The 14836-nt window shown below is 51.1% G+C and overlaps 1 protein-coding gene and 1 long non-coding RNA gene across 5 annotated transcripts in view; one reads left to right on the top strand and one right to left on the bottom strand.

The window, feature by feature from the left end:
• Positions 1-303: 303 nt before the first annotated feature.
• On the top strand, positions 304-12214 carry LOC140846832 (uncharacterized). The gene is made up of 4 exons (XR_012126280.1): positions 304-318; positions 3576-3776; positions 10247-10359; positions 12014-12214. It is a non-coding gene; the product is annotated as an uncharacterized lncRNA (long non-coding RNA).
• Positions 10167-14836, bottom strand: part of ILRUN (inflammation and lipid regulator with UBA-like and NBR1-like domains) — a 98846-nt gene continuing 94176 nt past the window's right edge. For all 4 annotated transcript variants that reach the window (XM_037000719.2, XM_037000720.2, XM_017663096.3 and 1 more), the window contains one exon: positions 10167-13408. In XM_037000719.2, coding sequence (XP_036856614.1) covers positions 13373-13408 — 36 coding nt within the window. In that variant the 3' untranslated portion in view covers positions 10167-13372. The remainder of the gene's footprint in view (positions 13409-14836) is intronic.

Below are 14836 nucleotides of genomic sequence, written 5' to 3'. Positions count from 1 at the left end.
CCTGCAAGGGGAAAGTGCTGGTGAGGGCTCCAGTGGGGTGTGGCCTCCTGGGAGGGGCAGGGGAAGGGCTTTATGATGCCATCTGGAAGATGTGCCATGGGTGGGCCTAGCTGGCCCAGGGAGGGGAAGGGGGCACTGGGGCACAGTGAGGAGCTGCCCCCCAGCTGTTGCCTGGCCTCAAGAGGAGGGTGGGGCCTCAGGTGAACATGAGCCCAGTGCAGTCTGACAAAGATTCTGTGAATATGGAACTAGCCCCACTTCACAGGTGGGGACACTGAGGCCCAGTGGATCAGTGAACTGCCCAAGGTCACTAGCCAGGTAGGAGTGACATTGGAGCTCATGTCTACTGCCTGCCCGCTTCTTACCACTGCTACACGGGTGCTGGACACCAAAGGCAGGCCTAGAACCAGAGGACCTGGTCCAGATGCCCCAAAACCTTGGGCAAGCATCTCCACTTCCTTAGGGCCACTCACCTCAGTTTCCTGTCCTGTAAAACGGGGATGATATACACCCTCTGGGTCAGTTGATAGGAGAAATAGCTGAGATAGTATTTGTGAACACTGTCAGAAGTAAGCGGGCAGGGGTCCCGTGGATGGATGTGGGTGTGCATTTCTATATGTGATTTAGAGCTGATGACCCCACAGAGCTCACGGCCACTACAGGATGAAGTCCTAGCCTGGCACCCAAGACTGTTGACTGCAGGGTCCAGTCACCCCAGCCACTGTCCCTTCCCTTGCGGGAGCTTGAGCACATTTACCTCCTTTCTGAGCCTTGGTCTTCCCATGTGTCAGGTTGAGGGACAGACAGTGCTCTCTACAGAGGGTCCATGGAGGCTCCAGGGAGCCCCGAATGAGAAAATGCATCACCCAAACATGTGAGGTGTCGTTATTGGGTGACAGCGGACCGCATGGACACCTTGGTGGCAGCTCATTTTCAGCGCCTCAGGGGGAGGGAGTTGATTTGATCTTCCTGTGGGCCTCAGGCATTATGGTGAGAGACAAGGACTGGGGCTGCAGGACTTGCAGAGAGGGACAATGTGGGGAGCCAGCCCATTTTCCCCTTTCCTCAGCACCTTGAGGCCACTCCCTCCATGAAGAAGGGTGCTCAGGACTTGGCGTCTCTGCTCCCGGTGGTGAAAGTCATTTTTCACATGGCTGGTTTTGTGGTGGGGCTGACTCTCCTCTAAGCCCTGTGAGCTGCCAGTAGGGTCTCTGTGGGGGTGTGAGGGCCTGGGGGAGGGGAGGCCTGTCTTCTTCATCAGGCCTGCATCCACCATTCACTTGTACACCTGGGACCCAACCCTCTAGGGAGGACCACTCAGGGGACCCGCCAGGACCATGGTCTTGGACCTCCAGCCTTTGCTAGGTGTCTGGACCCAGAAGCTCTGCTGAACAGTCTCAGTACTGGCACAGGTCTCCCTATACATCCCCCTGTGATTTTTTTGTCCATTCTCTAGGCTTGGGTCAGCCCTAGCTGGGGGCCCCTGCACCTGACACCTGCCCTGGGGCCTTGCATCTGGAGCTGGGTTCTACCACCTGTCCCTCAAGTGTCCACAGTCTTTGGATTCTGGGCCACTTTCCTGAGTGCCACATGTATTGTGTCCAACTTTGTCCTGGTGTTCTCTCATCATCTGGTTAATCTCTATCTACTACCTTTCCCTGATTTATCTTTTTGGCACAGAGAGGAGCCTGAAATGATCTGTGTGGTATTGTTCTGTGCGACGGCTGTCTCTCCCTATTAGAATGTCAGCTCCTTGGAGGCAGGGACTGGACCTGGCTTTTCCACTGCTGTGTCTCCATCTCTGGTGCCTGCTGAGCAGGGGAGGGAGGAGGCCTTGCCCCTCCCCTCTGATGGACACCAATGACTGCTGTCCTATGTTCTTACATTTAACTCCACTATCCCTCTTTCACTTGAGCAACTCTAGGAGGTTTCTGTTGCTGGCAACACCAACAGGTTTAGAAAAGTGTGCTGTGGGCTCCTTACCAGAGACTAGATGGGTGGGGATTAAGGCAGAGGACCTCACTGCTGGGGGGTCTGCATGACTTTTTTAAGGCACAGAGATGGAAGAGCACAGGACATCTACAGGGAAGAAACCTAGTGCTGGTTGCCTCCCCAATATCCATTCTCTCCTTCTTTCTTACTAATGGAATCCCAGTTTTCTTGGAGGAAATGCCAGCATTCCTTTGTGATAGAAGGAATAGTTAACAAAGTTCTGGCCAGTGGGATATACACGAAGTTGTTGGGTAGAGATTCCAAGACAGTTCCTTAAAAAGGGGAGTAGTTCAGTCATTCCTTTCTGCCTGGAACTGGGATGTGATGGCTGGAGCTGTGGTGGCTACACTGTGGCTATATGAGGCAGCCTTGTGGCTGGAGGCCAGCCCTGTAATTACCCTTAGATTTTACATTTAATGCGAGAAAAATAAATCCCTATCTTCTTAAAGCCACTGTCTTTTAGGGCTATGTTACTTGTAGCTGAATGAAATTCCTACATGACTCAAGAGGGTTTGTCAGTATTTCCTTTTTTCGACATTACCTTCTTTGTCTATATGGCTTTGGGTAGCCATTTCCCATAAGAAGGACATTAAAAAGCAAAGGGAATGAAGGCGAAGGGAATAGGGTCCCAACCCTGGGAAGAGGTCAGGGGTGTTCAGGAGAGAGGTCCTCAGAGACGAGCCAGGCCTGGGAGTGCCCAGGGAAGGTGGGTCTCAGGAGGCTTGGACTCAGCTTTCACCCACTGTTTCCCTCAACAATAAATGTGCAGGTGAACGTATGAAATCCAAGCCACATACAAATTTCCAGTAATACCACCCATTCTTCCAAATACACATTGCTATATTTGAAAATGCTCTAGTATCCAGGAACTATGCCAGGGGCTCCCCTCCTGCCACCCCTGGCCACTGCATCTAGAGCAGTTAGGGCCCTGGACTGAGGCTGTGGCCACCCCGGGAGTGAGGGCAGCTGGGCCAGAGGCATTGCTGTGGAACTCACTCTGACAGGCCTGGGGGTGACCACAGATGCTCCTCTGCTGGTTAAGGCAGGCTCTTGAGGACATGGAGAGTGCTTGAGTGGACAGGGCATCCCACTATCTAAGCCTCACATCATGTGGGTTAAAACAGAGCCCAGAGAGGGGGAGTGGCTTTGCCAAAGTCACACAGCATTTAGGGTGGGGCAGATGCCAGAACCTGCATTTGGCAAAATTCACAAGGGACATCAAAATACAACAGGCACCCATCTTTTGACTTTGTTTTGGCTGTTCTCCTTGCCTGGAATGCTCTTCTGCCAGATACCCACGATGATCACTCCCTTGGCTGCTTCACTTCTTTCCTCAAACATCACCTTCTCAGTGGGCACCTCCCTGACCTCCTATTTGGAGCTGCACTTCCTCTTCACTTCCCGATGCTCTCCTATTTCTCCATATCCCTTTGCATCACATGATACACCATGTATCTCACCATACGAGTTCCGCAATGCACAGACATTTGTGGTCTGTTTCATGCCTGCTTGCTCAAGACCTAGGACAGGGCCGGGCACACGGCAGCTATGTGCTTGGTGCAGCTTTACATATTTATTAACAGAATGAATACATGAATGAATATCAAGCTTGGCCCACAGCACCTGTGCAGGTGGAGAGGATGATGAAAGTGTTTGAATGGGTTCTTCTGGTGCAGAAGTGTCCTTGAACGCATCCCCGGCCCCTGCTGGAACTGCTTTACGCCCCAGGGTGGGAGCTGCAGCCACCGCCTGAAGCCATAGAGCCAAGATGTGCCCTTTTAAGGGTAGGTGGAAGATAAAGCTTAAATTGTCTCTGCTGCTTTTCTCATGGAAAAAACAAAATAAGCCCTTCCATCCCTTTGGTGATGATGGCTTTCTGTTAATGGGAGAGGGTGCCTGTGTACATTACGGATATTTATGTAGTGCATGAGTCTGAAGTCGGAGCTTCTAGTCTGGCCACTCCTTAGTATGTGACTGTGGGACTGAGCCTCATTTCTGTCACCCCATTAAATGGGAAGATTAATGGCACTTGACAAAATATTGACTCCTCTAGCGTGGGCTGTTGATTGGGAAGGCACATGGGGAGCCTAGGTGAGCTCAGGGCCTGGCCTAGATCTTGACCTGGGTGATGGTTATGCATAGGAAAGTTTGTATTCCTTATGCTGAATGCATAAGTTTGTGTTCTTTACTGTGTAAGAAGTATACATCCATAACAAAGAAAAAAATAGCACTTACTTCAGAAGGTTGTTGTGAGGCTGGAACAGAATTTCAAATATGCCTCCTTTGTAGATGCAACGAGTAAAAAACATAAACTATTATTAAGTATGAACATGTGCATATGGGTCAGAACTTCCTTGTGGGCACACACTGGTGTGAGATTACGTGACCTTAAGGTAGTGGTGACGTGTCTGTTTGTGAATTAGGGTCATGAGTGGGCACCTGTGTCAGTATATGGATGCGTGTGTATTGCGTGGCAATGTTCTTGCATGTGAATGGTGCACAGAACTGCACGTGTACGCTGAGGAAATGGCACTGGGACTCAGCTGTGCTCCTCACACTGGGTGGGGGGCGTTGGCAGGCACAGGGCCCACTGCCGCCCGCACCCACCCTTTCCAGGAAGAGGCAAGACACTGAAGGCCTGGCCATGACTCCCAGGGCTCTGTCCCTTCCCACAGCTGTTAACTTCTCAAAGATGCAAATTCCTCTCTGCTCCATGTAAACGAGTACTGAGAGCCAAGGCTGTTGCCCCTTGGGCCCAACCACCACCCTTATGATCGATGATGGGACAAACCCTGCCCCTGAGGCTGCTGTTCTTGGGGATCCGAGCCAGCTAGTCAGTTCCTGGTTACCAACCACTGATTCTCTTTGCTGGGGGACCTCTCCCTGGCTGCTCGGGTGTCCTGGAGAGCCTGGGCTGGGAGGGGCCCACAGTGGCTGTGAGACTTTGGGGAAGGCAGTGCCCTCTCTGGCTAGGCTCTAAGGCCATTTCTGGTCTCATGTTTGGGGGTGCTCTGAATGCTCAGTTTCCAACCTATGGCACTGGAAAAAGGCCTGGCTCTCCCAGACCCTCCTGCACGGCGTATTTACTGCAGGCCCCACTTAGGCCCTCAGTCCCCCAATTCCCACCAGTGCTTGCTTTCTCTGTCTCCTGGGTCCTGTCTCCTCATCAGAGACGTGTGTCTTCATCAGCCCTGGATGACTCACATCAGGGAGTCAGGCAGGGGCTTAACTGCCCTCCTGTCTCAGTAGCAACTACCTCAAAACTCCTGATGTAGGCATCCCAACACAAAGACCAAGACCTCACCTCCATGCCTCCTGGTTATACGTGCGCTCAGCTACCAGGAAGCCAGGGTGGGTGGGAGCAGAGAGGTAAGTGAAGAAAACAGCATGAAAGCCAGAGCGGGATATACTCAGAGGATTTGGGTGTTGTTTGACACCAGGAAATGCATGATGGGGAGCAGATGCCACCTTGGTGCCCACCTGTGGCCTAGCCTCCCTCCCTGTCCCTGGTACTGATATGGGTCTTTGTGGACACCTGGAACCAAATGTGTCAACCCCAGTGCTCCACCCTCGGAAGTGGTAAACCACAGCGGCCAAACCAGTTCCAGGGCATAGGTTTCTGGCTGTCATTCTCAGCCTCAGGCACACCCATGATCCCTGACTCTACCAGGAGTCCCCGCACACTGGGGGCTGAGCTGGCCTGGGCAGTGTCTGCCTCCAGAAATCAGAAATTTGTTCATTTCTTCACTCAGCAAATGTGTATTGAGAGTCTACGGCATGCAGCTGCAGAGTACAACCTCCTCCCCTCAGAGCCTCTTCTTAGAGGAAATTAGGATCTCCTAGACTCTTCCAGATGGTCCTTTCCTGCATTCCTACTCCCACTCCAGACCAAGAAATACCCAGAAGGCAAGGATTTGATGAGGATATGGGCTCTGGTCCAGGGAGAGACTCCCAAGCAGGTTACAGATCTTTGGGACACTGCCTCCCAAATGCCCAGTGTCCTAGTCCCTTCTCAGGAGCCCAGACCTCCCACATCTGACAGGTCACAAAATATAACAATGGTCACCATATACCAGACACTCACCATGTGCCAGGTTTATGATGCTAAACTTTCATGATGGGTTTTAATTCTCATGATGCCTCTGGAGAAAGGACTGTCCTCATTTGCAGATAAGGAAGGACACTGAAGTTCTGAATACTTAGATAAACTGACCAGTCACACAGTAGACAAGCAGCAGAGCTCAGATTCAAACCCAAGCTCACCTACCTGGAGTGGAGAGCAGAGGCAACACCTGCCCTGAAGAAGTGGGGATTTGGAAAACCTACTTGAACGGGGAGTCAGGCCAGGGCAGTGTCCATCCTTTCCAGATGAGGCCTGGACCACGTGGCGCCCTCTGCTGTCTTGGGCCCACCCTACACTAGCTCCCAGGTAGCCACATTACCCAGCACCCCCAAGGCACCACCCCTGCTTTCCACACATTCTCCATCCTGTGGCTCAGGGCAGCCATACTGCGAAAAGGCATTTCTCCCAGCCCAGCGCAGTCCCTCCATGGCCCTTGCTATCCCACTACCCTCTAATTCTGTGGGGGTCTCGGCTGCTCAGAGGCCCTGAGCAGTGACAATCCAGCCTTTTAACGATCTTGGGTGTCTTGGTTGCTGACCTCGGCTGGAGGCTGGGTGCAGGCAAGCATGACCCCCACAGGGTCTCCTGGGGCCCTGGCTTCACTCTTCCATATCCTTGCCAATTGGCCCCTAGGTGGGGGCCTCTCCTGGCTTTACACTGGCTCTCCCTGCTTCTACCTTGTTCCCCTATAGTTTATTCTCAACATGGCAGAGGGACCTTGTAAAGGATGTCAGATGTGTCCCTGTGCTCACAGCCCTTCAATGGCTCCTGTCTCACCCAGAGTGAAAGCCGAACTCATTTCAGTAACCTCGAGGCCTCACCCTCCCCTGGCCCTTAGGTCCTACTAATCTTCTCGCTTGTGCGGGAACAGCCATGCTTCCACCTCAGGGCCTTTGTATTTGCTGTTCTCACTGCCTGGAATGTTCATAATCCACTATTTGTGCATATTAGTGAAGGCTTCTCTGGCTGTCGTACTAAAATAGCATTCCTGTCTCCCTCACCAGCATTCTCTGCCCGTCTTTATTTCTCTCCAGAGCACCTGTCACCTCTGACATATTACATCTCTGTTAATTGTCCATCCTGACTAGAATATCTCCAGCACCTGGGATAGTGCCTGGCACAGAAGTAACGTTCAACAAGTGGACGAGGAAATGAACTGCAAAGGGGCAAGGGCAGCAGAGCTCTCCCAAGCTGCAACTGGGCTCGGGCAGTTGACTGAGAAGCCTATATTCTCACACCTCTTCCCCCTCCACACAGATAGAAACAGGGCCATCTGGAATATTCCCCATAGTGGCACTGATTTCCTTTCAGTGTTTCAAGTACACCTCCCTCTCCCATCTTTCCTCAGACTGTTCCCTCTATTACCTTTCCATCTCCCCATCCTTCAGGTTTCAGCTGAGATGTTGCTTCCTCAGAGGCCCCCCAGATAGTCCTGGGAGTGAAGGATGATTACTCCACACTCCCTAGCACTGACTTCCATGTTCACAGGAGTTGTGACGCTTAGGAGTTTCCTGTTCAAAAACTGAGCACCAGGCTGGCCTAACCTTGGGCCTCGTCTGGATGGTTGTGAGGAGTAAATGAGGGAAATTCATTGTTGTTTGTGACAGAAAAGCAGCACACTGGAAATAATGTTTAATCCAGAAATCACAGCCTCAGACAAACCCTGGGAAATGCCGGGCAACTATGGCTCATATTTTGAATGTCACCTTTCTAGATGTTTTCAGATACCTGAGACTCTAGTGGGGGTGGCCGACAACCCTGGCTCAGCTTCACAGACCAGCAGGTGGTGTTGGGGGGTCCTGCAGCCCTTCAGGCCATCCCCTACAATCCTCACACCATGTGCGGTCCCAGGACCAACAGTGTCCACTACCTGGGAGTTTGTAGAAATGCAGAATATTGCCCTCTTCTCCATGATCTACTAAATCAGGATTTGCATTTTAACACATTTAAGTTTGAAATGCACAGCCCCAGATCACAGCATTTCAGAACTAAGGGTTAAAAAGGGTATATATTACATATATACGTATATAAATAAAATCCACTGAGTTCTATCCAAGTCCTGGTTTCTAAGCCAGTACGTCCCCGTTTTACAGAAGAACCTATGAGCCATTAGTCAGAAACGCTAGCCTGTCAGAATCCATTCTCTGGACATCCTGAACCCTTAACTCACACATATTGCCCCATCTCAAAGCAGTCTTGTCTGCTCCCTGTTCCATTCCCATTTTTGAAATGAAGGGCTACCATGAGCGCCCTCGGTGATTGCTCTCTTGGCTGCCAGACAGGGCTGGACACCAGGTGGTGCCTGGGAAAGTGGCTGGATCCCAGCAAGCATGTGAGGGAGGTGCCTTCTCAAGAACAGTGTGGGAGGCCCTCAGGTACAACCTGAGCTGGGGCAGGGAGGTGGCTTGAGAGGACCTGTTCGCTCTGCCAGGAGGGCTGGGCCTGGACCACTGCAACTGCCTCTCCCACCCACTAGACAAAAGATCAGCTAAGAGTCCCATCCCTGTTACCTAGCCCCCGTGGGAATAGCTCACGCCAGGAACTACCATCAAACCAGCTCCCTTCTCCCAGGGCCTGGTGACTTCTTGACAGGTTACAGCCCCAAAGACAAACAGATTCTGCCAAGCAAATAACTGTCCAGCAGTGGGGGTGTTGGGAAAGTCCTGGGAGTGGGTCTGAGCTGCCAGAAGACCCAGGTCACAGGGTGGGGGCCCCTCTCCTGCAGAGAACAAACAGCCGTGGGCACCTGGAAGGAAGCAGGATGCAGGTGTGCTGTCCTGGCACTAAGGGCAGGGGCAAGGGTGTTCACCCCAGGGGTCTGTGGGCCCATGCTCTCTTGCCCTGGGCTCAGACTCATGAGTTTTGCATTCAGGCCCTTGGAGCAGGGACCAGTTCCCTCGTGGTGCCTCCATTCCTCTCATGCAATCTGTGGCCACTGATTTCCTCACTGGGCTGCCCCCAGGGAGGTGGCCAGGGAATACCCTCCCCATCAACTCCTGCACCCTAGGTCTTGGGGCTCACATCCAGGGCCATCATCATTTAGAACACACACACCTTTGCCAGCGAGGGTGAAGGCCTAACCTGGGGGTCTGCAACTGAGTGAAAGTAATGCCAGTGCCTGGGAGCCAAGACAAAGGGGTCTGAACCTCTAAGACAATCAACTCCCTTCCCTTTCTGATCTCACCTTCTCTTCAACACAGAGGGGTGATGATGTGACTTACAAAGCCGAGTTTTGAGTTCTCTGGAGTGCTTACAGACAAAAGGATGGTTCCAGGCAACCCATGATTTGCCATCGTATCTGCCAATTAAGTTTCTTTCATGCTGACCACAATTAACTTGCCTCCCCATCTCCTGGCCAAGGTCATAGGCCTGTCTCACCTAAGTAACAGACTGCAAGTTTGTTTGCCAATTGCCTGGAGTGGGGTCCCTACCTGATTATCAGACTTCCAGGCTAGTCCACAAAAGCTTACCCAACCAATGTATACGCAAGGAGTGCCTAGAGCACTCATGAACTAATGTCCAACCGCCATGGGAAGCATGCAAGGAAGATTCATTCCATCTTCTAAATCTAGGATGCCCGGTGCCCAGCTGAGACTGAGGAGGAGACTCTCCAACTCAGCCTTGTCTGCTTTCCCAGTAGGAAAGGTGCCTGTGACAGTCTGCAGTCTTCCTGTACTACCCTGGTTTCTGTGCAATGTGTTTGACACACAGGAAATCTGCCCCAACAGTGCTTGCTAGCTCATCAACACTAACTTGGTGGTACTTATGTGCTGGAGAAGTGCTCAATAGATTCACGGTACTCTGGGGGCCTAAAGGCCACTGGAAGCAGTTTTCTTATGTTTCTAGTCACTGGGAGGTAGGAGGGCAGCAGATTTAATCATAACCCCAGGACTGATTTCCCAGACATATAATGAACCTCAGGGTCTCAGTTTTCCCATTTGAAAAAGGTAGACCCATAGAGCAAAAAGTATACATCACAGAGCCACTATTGGGCCAACCAGGGACACAGGGGACTTGAGCGCACAATAAAACTCACTGACACATACAAAAATAGTTTTGTGTGTTAATTTAATCATACAAATATTCATTTATACAGTAAGGAAAAACCTCCTCATCTTCATCTCCTCCCAGGCACCATGACGCCCCAGCACAAACACCCACTCAGTGTGCTTGCTACACACCCCTGTCCAGGTGGAAGGGCAGCCACTGCTGTTCCAGCACTCACCCAAGGAGACTAAGGAAAGGTAAGGCCGGGTGCACTGAGGACCCAGCTTGCAGCTCTGAGCCCTGGCAGCCCCGCCATCCTCTCCTGCTGGGGATCAGACTGAATTTGGGGAGGTGTTAATTCTCATGCCCATTTCCCACCTGACCACTCTCAGGCTACACCAGCTGTCTTGGTGTGGTTCTCTCCAGGCTAGAAGTGCCTCTGATGGGCTTAATGTGACAGACAGTCTTTACTAGGGAAGAGAAGGCTGCCTTTTATAGAAAAATGCCCCAAATTCAACTGTCCCCATGACAAAAAGAAAAAAAGGCATGCACGCGTGCACACGTCCACACATACCTCACTCCATGCACACAGATTCTTCCCAAGCCTCAGCCCCTCTGCCTCCCCTGCGGAGCTCAGGCCCCCCAAGGACAGTGCCTGCTTCACCTGACTGCTGCCAGACACTGGTGGTCCTGTCCAGAGGTAGCCTGCCATGTGGTGACAAGACCAAGAGCAAGGGAGACTACTGGGGATGAGAGGTTAGCATCTACCACCCTACTGGGCAGGGGAGTAGAGGGGCTCTGGGCGTTGCTCAAAGCCAAAACAGCGAGAGGAGGCAGAATGGTATTGATGCCCTCCTGGTCCTGGAGGAGCCATGGACTTCCTCCACCCCTAAACCACGGCTTGTGCTTACTCTGGGCCTCTGCAAGAAGTTCAGCTCTCCAAAGATGTGTACAGAAATGGTTTATTCTTAGGAGGGAAGCCAACATGCTTAGTCACCTTATAGGTGAGGTTACCTACAGGGAAGAGGAGGAGCAGGGTGCCTCTGGCAGGGCCAGACCTACTGGTGGTGGCCTATGAAGCCCCTGCTGAATAATGGCAGGTAGCCCCTCTGAGAAACAGGAAAGGGACACCTGTGTCGGGGAGATGAGGAAGCCAGGATACCAGGGGATGTAGTTTCCCATAATCCTGCCAGGAGAAGCTGGAGATGCACTGCTGTGAAGGTGAGCAAGCCAGGAGAATGGCTGGACTATGTGTGGGTTCCTGGCGGTATCCCAGGAGGTTGGCACCAACAGTAGCCGCAGGCTGGGCCTGATAGGGCCCTCAGACAAAAAGCCACTGTGAGCCCCTGGCTTGGGCCACTGGTGGCCTGGGCACCGGCAGGGACTCCCCTCTGTTCTGTTCCGGAATGGGGCATTTTTCATGTGCATAGAGAGTGGGTGCTCCAGTGTGAGCCCTAGTCCAACCCCAGCGCCAGCTGTACCGCCCTTCTCAGCAGCATGGCTCCACCCTCCCCCCGGGGCTTCTCCAGCGGACCAAAGTTTATTCCCCCTTTTACTTGTTGGGAAGTGGGGAGGTGAAGGAATTTTATACAAGCTTTTCTCCCACAATCAAGCTTTAAAAAACAACTGTGTCAGAAGAGGATGAGGAGGAACAAATATCACGCATTTGTGGAACTCAGACACACAGAGACAGGCAGGCAGACCCTCACCCATACCCAGGCTATAATGACCCCTTGCAGCCGTTCATCACCTGGTCTCTCTGCTCGTCTCACACCTCTGGGGCATGACAGGCAGGTGACCCTGCATCCACACCCTAGATCCATATCCCTGGCTATCAAACCAACCAAGACTCGAGGGAAGGAGGGGGTTGGAAGAGAAGAGGGACTTTGCATATTCTTGTATCTTTGGCAGATAGCTGTTCTCGCCTGGTTCAAGCTTCCCATGGAGATACCCACGTCTCAACCTGCTCAGATCCACAGGATGCCAGTGGGACCACCTACCCAAGTGGGCAGCCAGCCAGTCAGCCTTTGTTCCTTGCCCACCACCTCCCAAAAACCAAGCATCCTACTCAGGGTGGGGGTCCTCTGGTTTCCATTAAAATGTGGTCTCCAAGATCATGTTGTCAGTAACTATGGCCTTTCCCCACGGCAAATTCCCCATTTGGGGTTGTATTTTCATACCTTAACAGCTCAGCCTCCACTAATGGGCTGTGAAAACATCACAGTGGGACAACCGGACAGAAACACAGGGAAGGGAGTTGTGAGCCAAAAGAGAAGCATGGGACACCTTCACACTCACTGATGAGCTGCATCAACACCCATGTGTGTGTGCCTGTGGCACATCCATATACGTAGCATGGAGGAACTATTCCCAGAGCAAATGGAAAAACCCCGTGGACAAAGAATCCAAAAGAGCAGTAAGCATAATGGCATCTCTCTCCACCAAGAGAAACATGGAAGAAGAGCAATTTGAATTGTTACAAGTGTGTGCAGGACACCTCTCTGCCTCAGAAACTCCCACACCACCCGAGATCTGTCCTCAAGGCTTCCTCTGCTGGCCACACAGGGAAGTTTGGTCTTCAGAGAGTTTCAGATGGTAACAAGCCACAGGGTTGACAAATACAAATGTCAAAGGTGTAAATCAACAGAAGATTAAAGAGAAAAGAAGAGGAAAAGGGCGATAATTGATTGGTTGATGCCATTAAAAACAGATGGAGTCAGAGACTTCTGGAGTCATGTGGCATGGCAGATGTCTTCCTGTAAGACTGACCCAGAGAGTCCCCAAACATGCCACACCAGCTTTTAACCTGAATCGCTTCCAGAGCAAGCAGCTATTCTATAGAGTATGTTATCCCTTATCCAAAAAAATAAAAGTGGGGAAAGAGGGAAAAAATTAACATGTGCTCAAAACTACAACCTGTCCGTAGGCAAAATAATTTTTGTTGAAAAAGATGGCTTTTTCCCCCCATTTAAACTTTTTTTCCCTTCCCGAGTGACCTAATGATTTGTTAGACTGATGCCTACTAAACAAAACCAAGGCGGCTGCACGGATTTCTTCTTGGTAGCTCAACACCACTCCTGCAATTCAGCATTCACACATGCATACTGAGTTTACTCAAAACTAGTCTGTTCTGCTTCTTCCTCTTCTTCCAGGATTGGGGGTCAGAGCCAGAGGTCCATGTGACGCGGTCTGCCATCCAGAGGGAACCCCTTGCCCGCCCCCCAAAAAAGTCAAGCCTTCGGTCTTATTTTTCTTCTTGCTGACACCCGTTTAAGACTGGCCGAAGGGGTAAGGCCCGTGGAGCCCCTGGAAGAGAGTGAAGACAGTCAGTGGTGGCAGACACAGCACATACACTTTAACAACCAAACCCAGTAAAATAATCTGTGGTTCCCAGTGAGCCAGAAGGAAGCCCCAAGGCACGACAAGGCCTGAGGGTTGTCCTTGCTATGCAAAGCCCAGAATGCCAAGTATCAGCATTTCAAGGTGCTAAGTGCTCTCACTCAGTCACACCATCATCAAAAGGGAAGCTGGAGGAAAGACTCTTCTCATCTTTCAACTTCTAGCTCTAGATTGGTGCCAACTTTCCTCCACCTAGGCCACAAGGCCTTCCTTCCTTCCTTGACAACGGTGTCTCAATCTTTCTGCTAAAGATCCTTGTACACCACTTTCTGCACCTTTACTTCAGATGTAGGCTACTGTGGCTATCAACACTGCAGCAGAGACAGCAACTTTCTACAGGCACCTAATACCAGGCATACTACTAGGAACACTGTGTACATTGTCTTTACTCCTCATTCCAAAAGCCAGTTAAGTATTATTACATGCATATGACTGATGCCCACCAGACTGCAGAAACTAAGAGACTTGTTAAAAGTCACTTGGTACTAAAAGGCAGAGCTAAGATTCAAACCCAAGTCTGATCTGTTCTTCCCACATTGCCTCTCCTTTGCCACGTGATGGTACGCTTACCTCCAAATTCGCAAAGGCATTTTCTATGCTGCCTGGCTGGGTGGAAAAGTATTCACAGTCTCACTTTTCTCTTACGTTAAGAATGAGACACCAAGATGTACCAAAAGCAGCTGCATGAACTCACTGGAGGATGACCTGTGTCTCTCCCACCCCCTTCCCAGCCTCCTCCTAGAGTGTGCTCATTGACGCCAAGACCCAGAAGGGCAAAGGTCTAACTGGTGACCAACCTAGTCACTAGGATCATATACCCCAAAATGCCGAGAAGCAGCAGGGCCTCTGGACCAAAGGGGCACGGAGTACAGAGAGCAGGTCCCTCAGCCATAACCATGACAGATGACCAGAGGGAGTTTCCCAATGCTTGACAACTATATTAAGAATACTGAATCTAGGCACAATTCAGGGTGGTGAGGGGTTCACCTGAATGACTGAGATGACATTTTTAATTAGCTTGATGGGATGCGGGCAGTCAGAATTTGACTACCTTGAAAAAACATGACACATTAAAAAAACAAATAAATAAAACTGCTTGGTGGTAGAGTTGCCAGTTATTAGAATCCCTTTTCAGGGATGACACTTGTTTGCTACCACCTTCCCAGCACCTAGCATAGCACCTGGCCCTTGGCAGGTACCTAGTATTTATTGAGTAACTGGAAGACGACAGGTATTTCTCATACTACTACCTGGAGCATCAGACCCCTCTATATCACAGGAATATTAGCCCTTCCAAAATCAAGTTTTAAACAGTTGCTTAGGCCTGGCAACACA

This window comes from Manis javanica, chromosome 16, assembly GCF_040802235.1.
Source record: "Manis javanica isolate MJ-LG chromosome 16, MJ_LKY, whole genome shotgun sequence".
Classification (NCBI taxonomy): domain Eukaryota; kingdom Metazoa; phylum Chordata; class Mammalia; order Pholidota; family Manidae; genus Manis; species Manis javanica.
The sequence above is the reverse complement of the archived record's forward strand: the minus strand, read 5'-3'. Positions and strand labels throughout refer to the sequence as shown.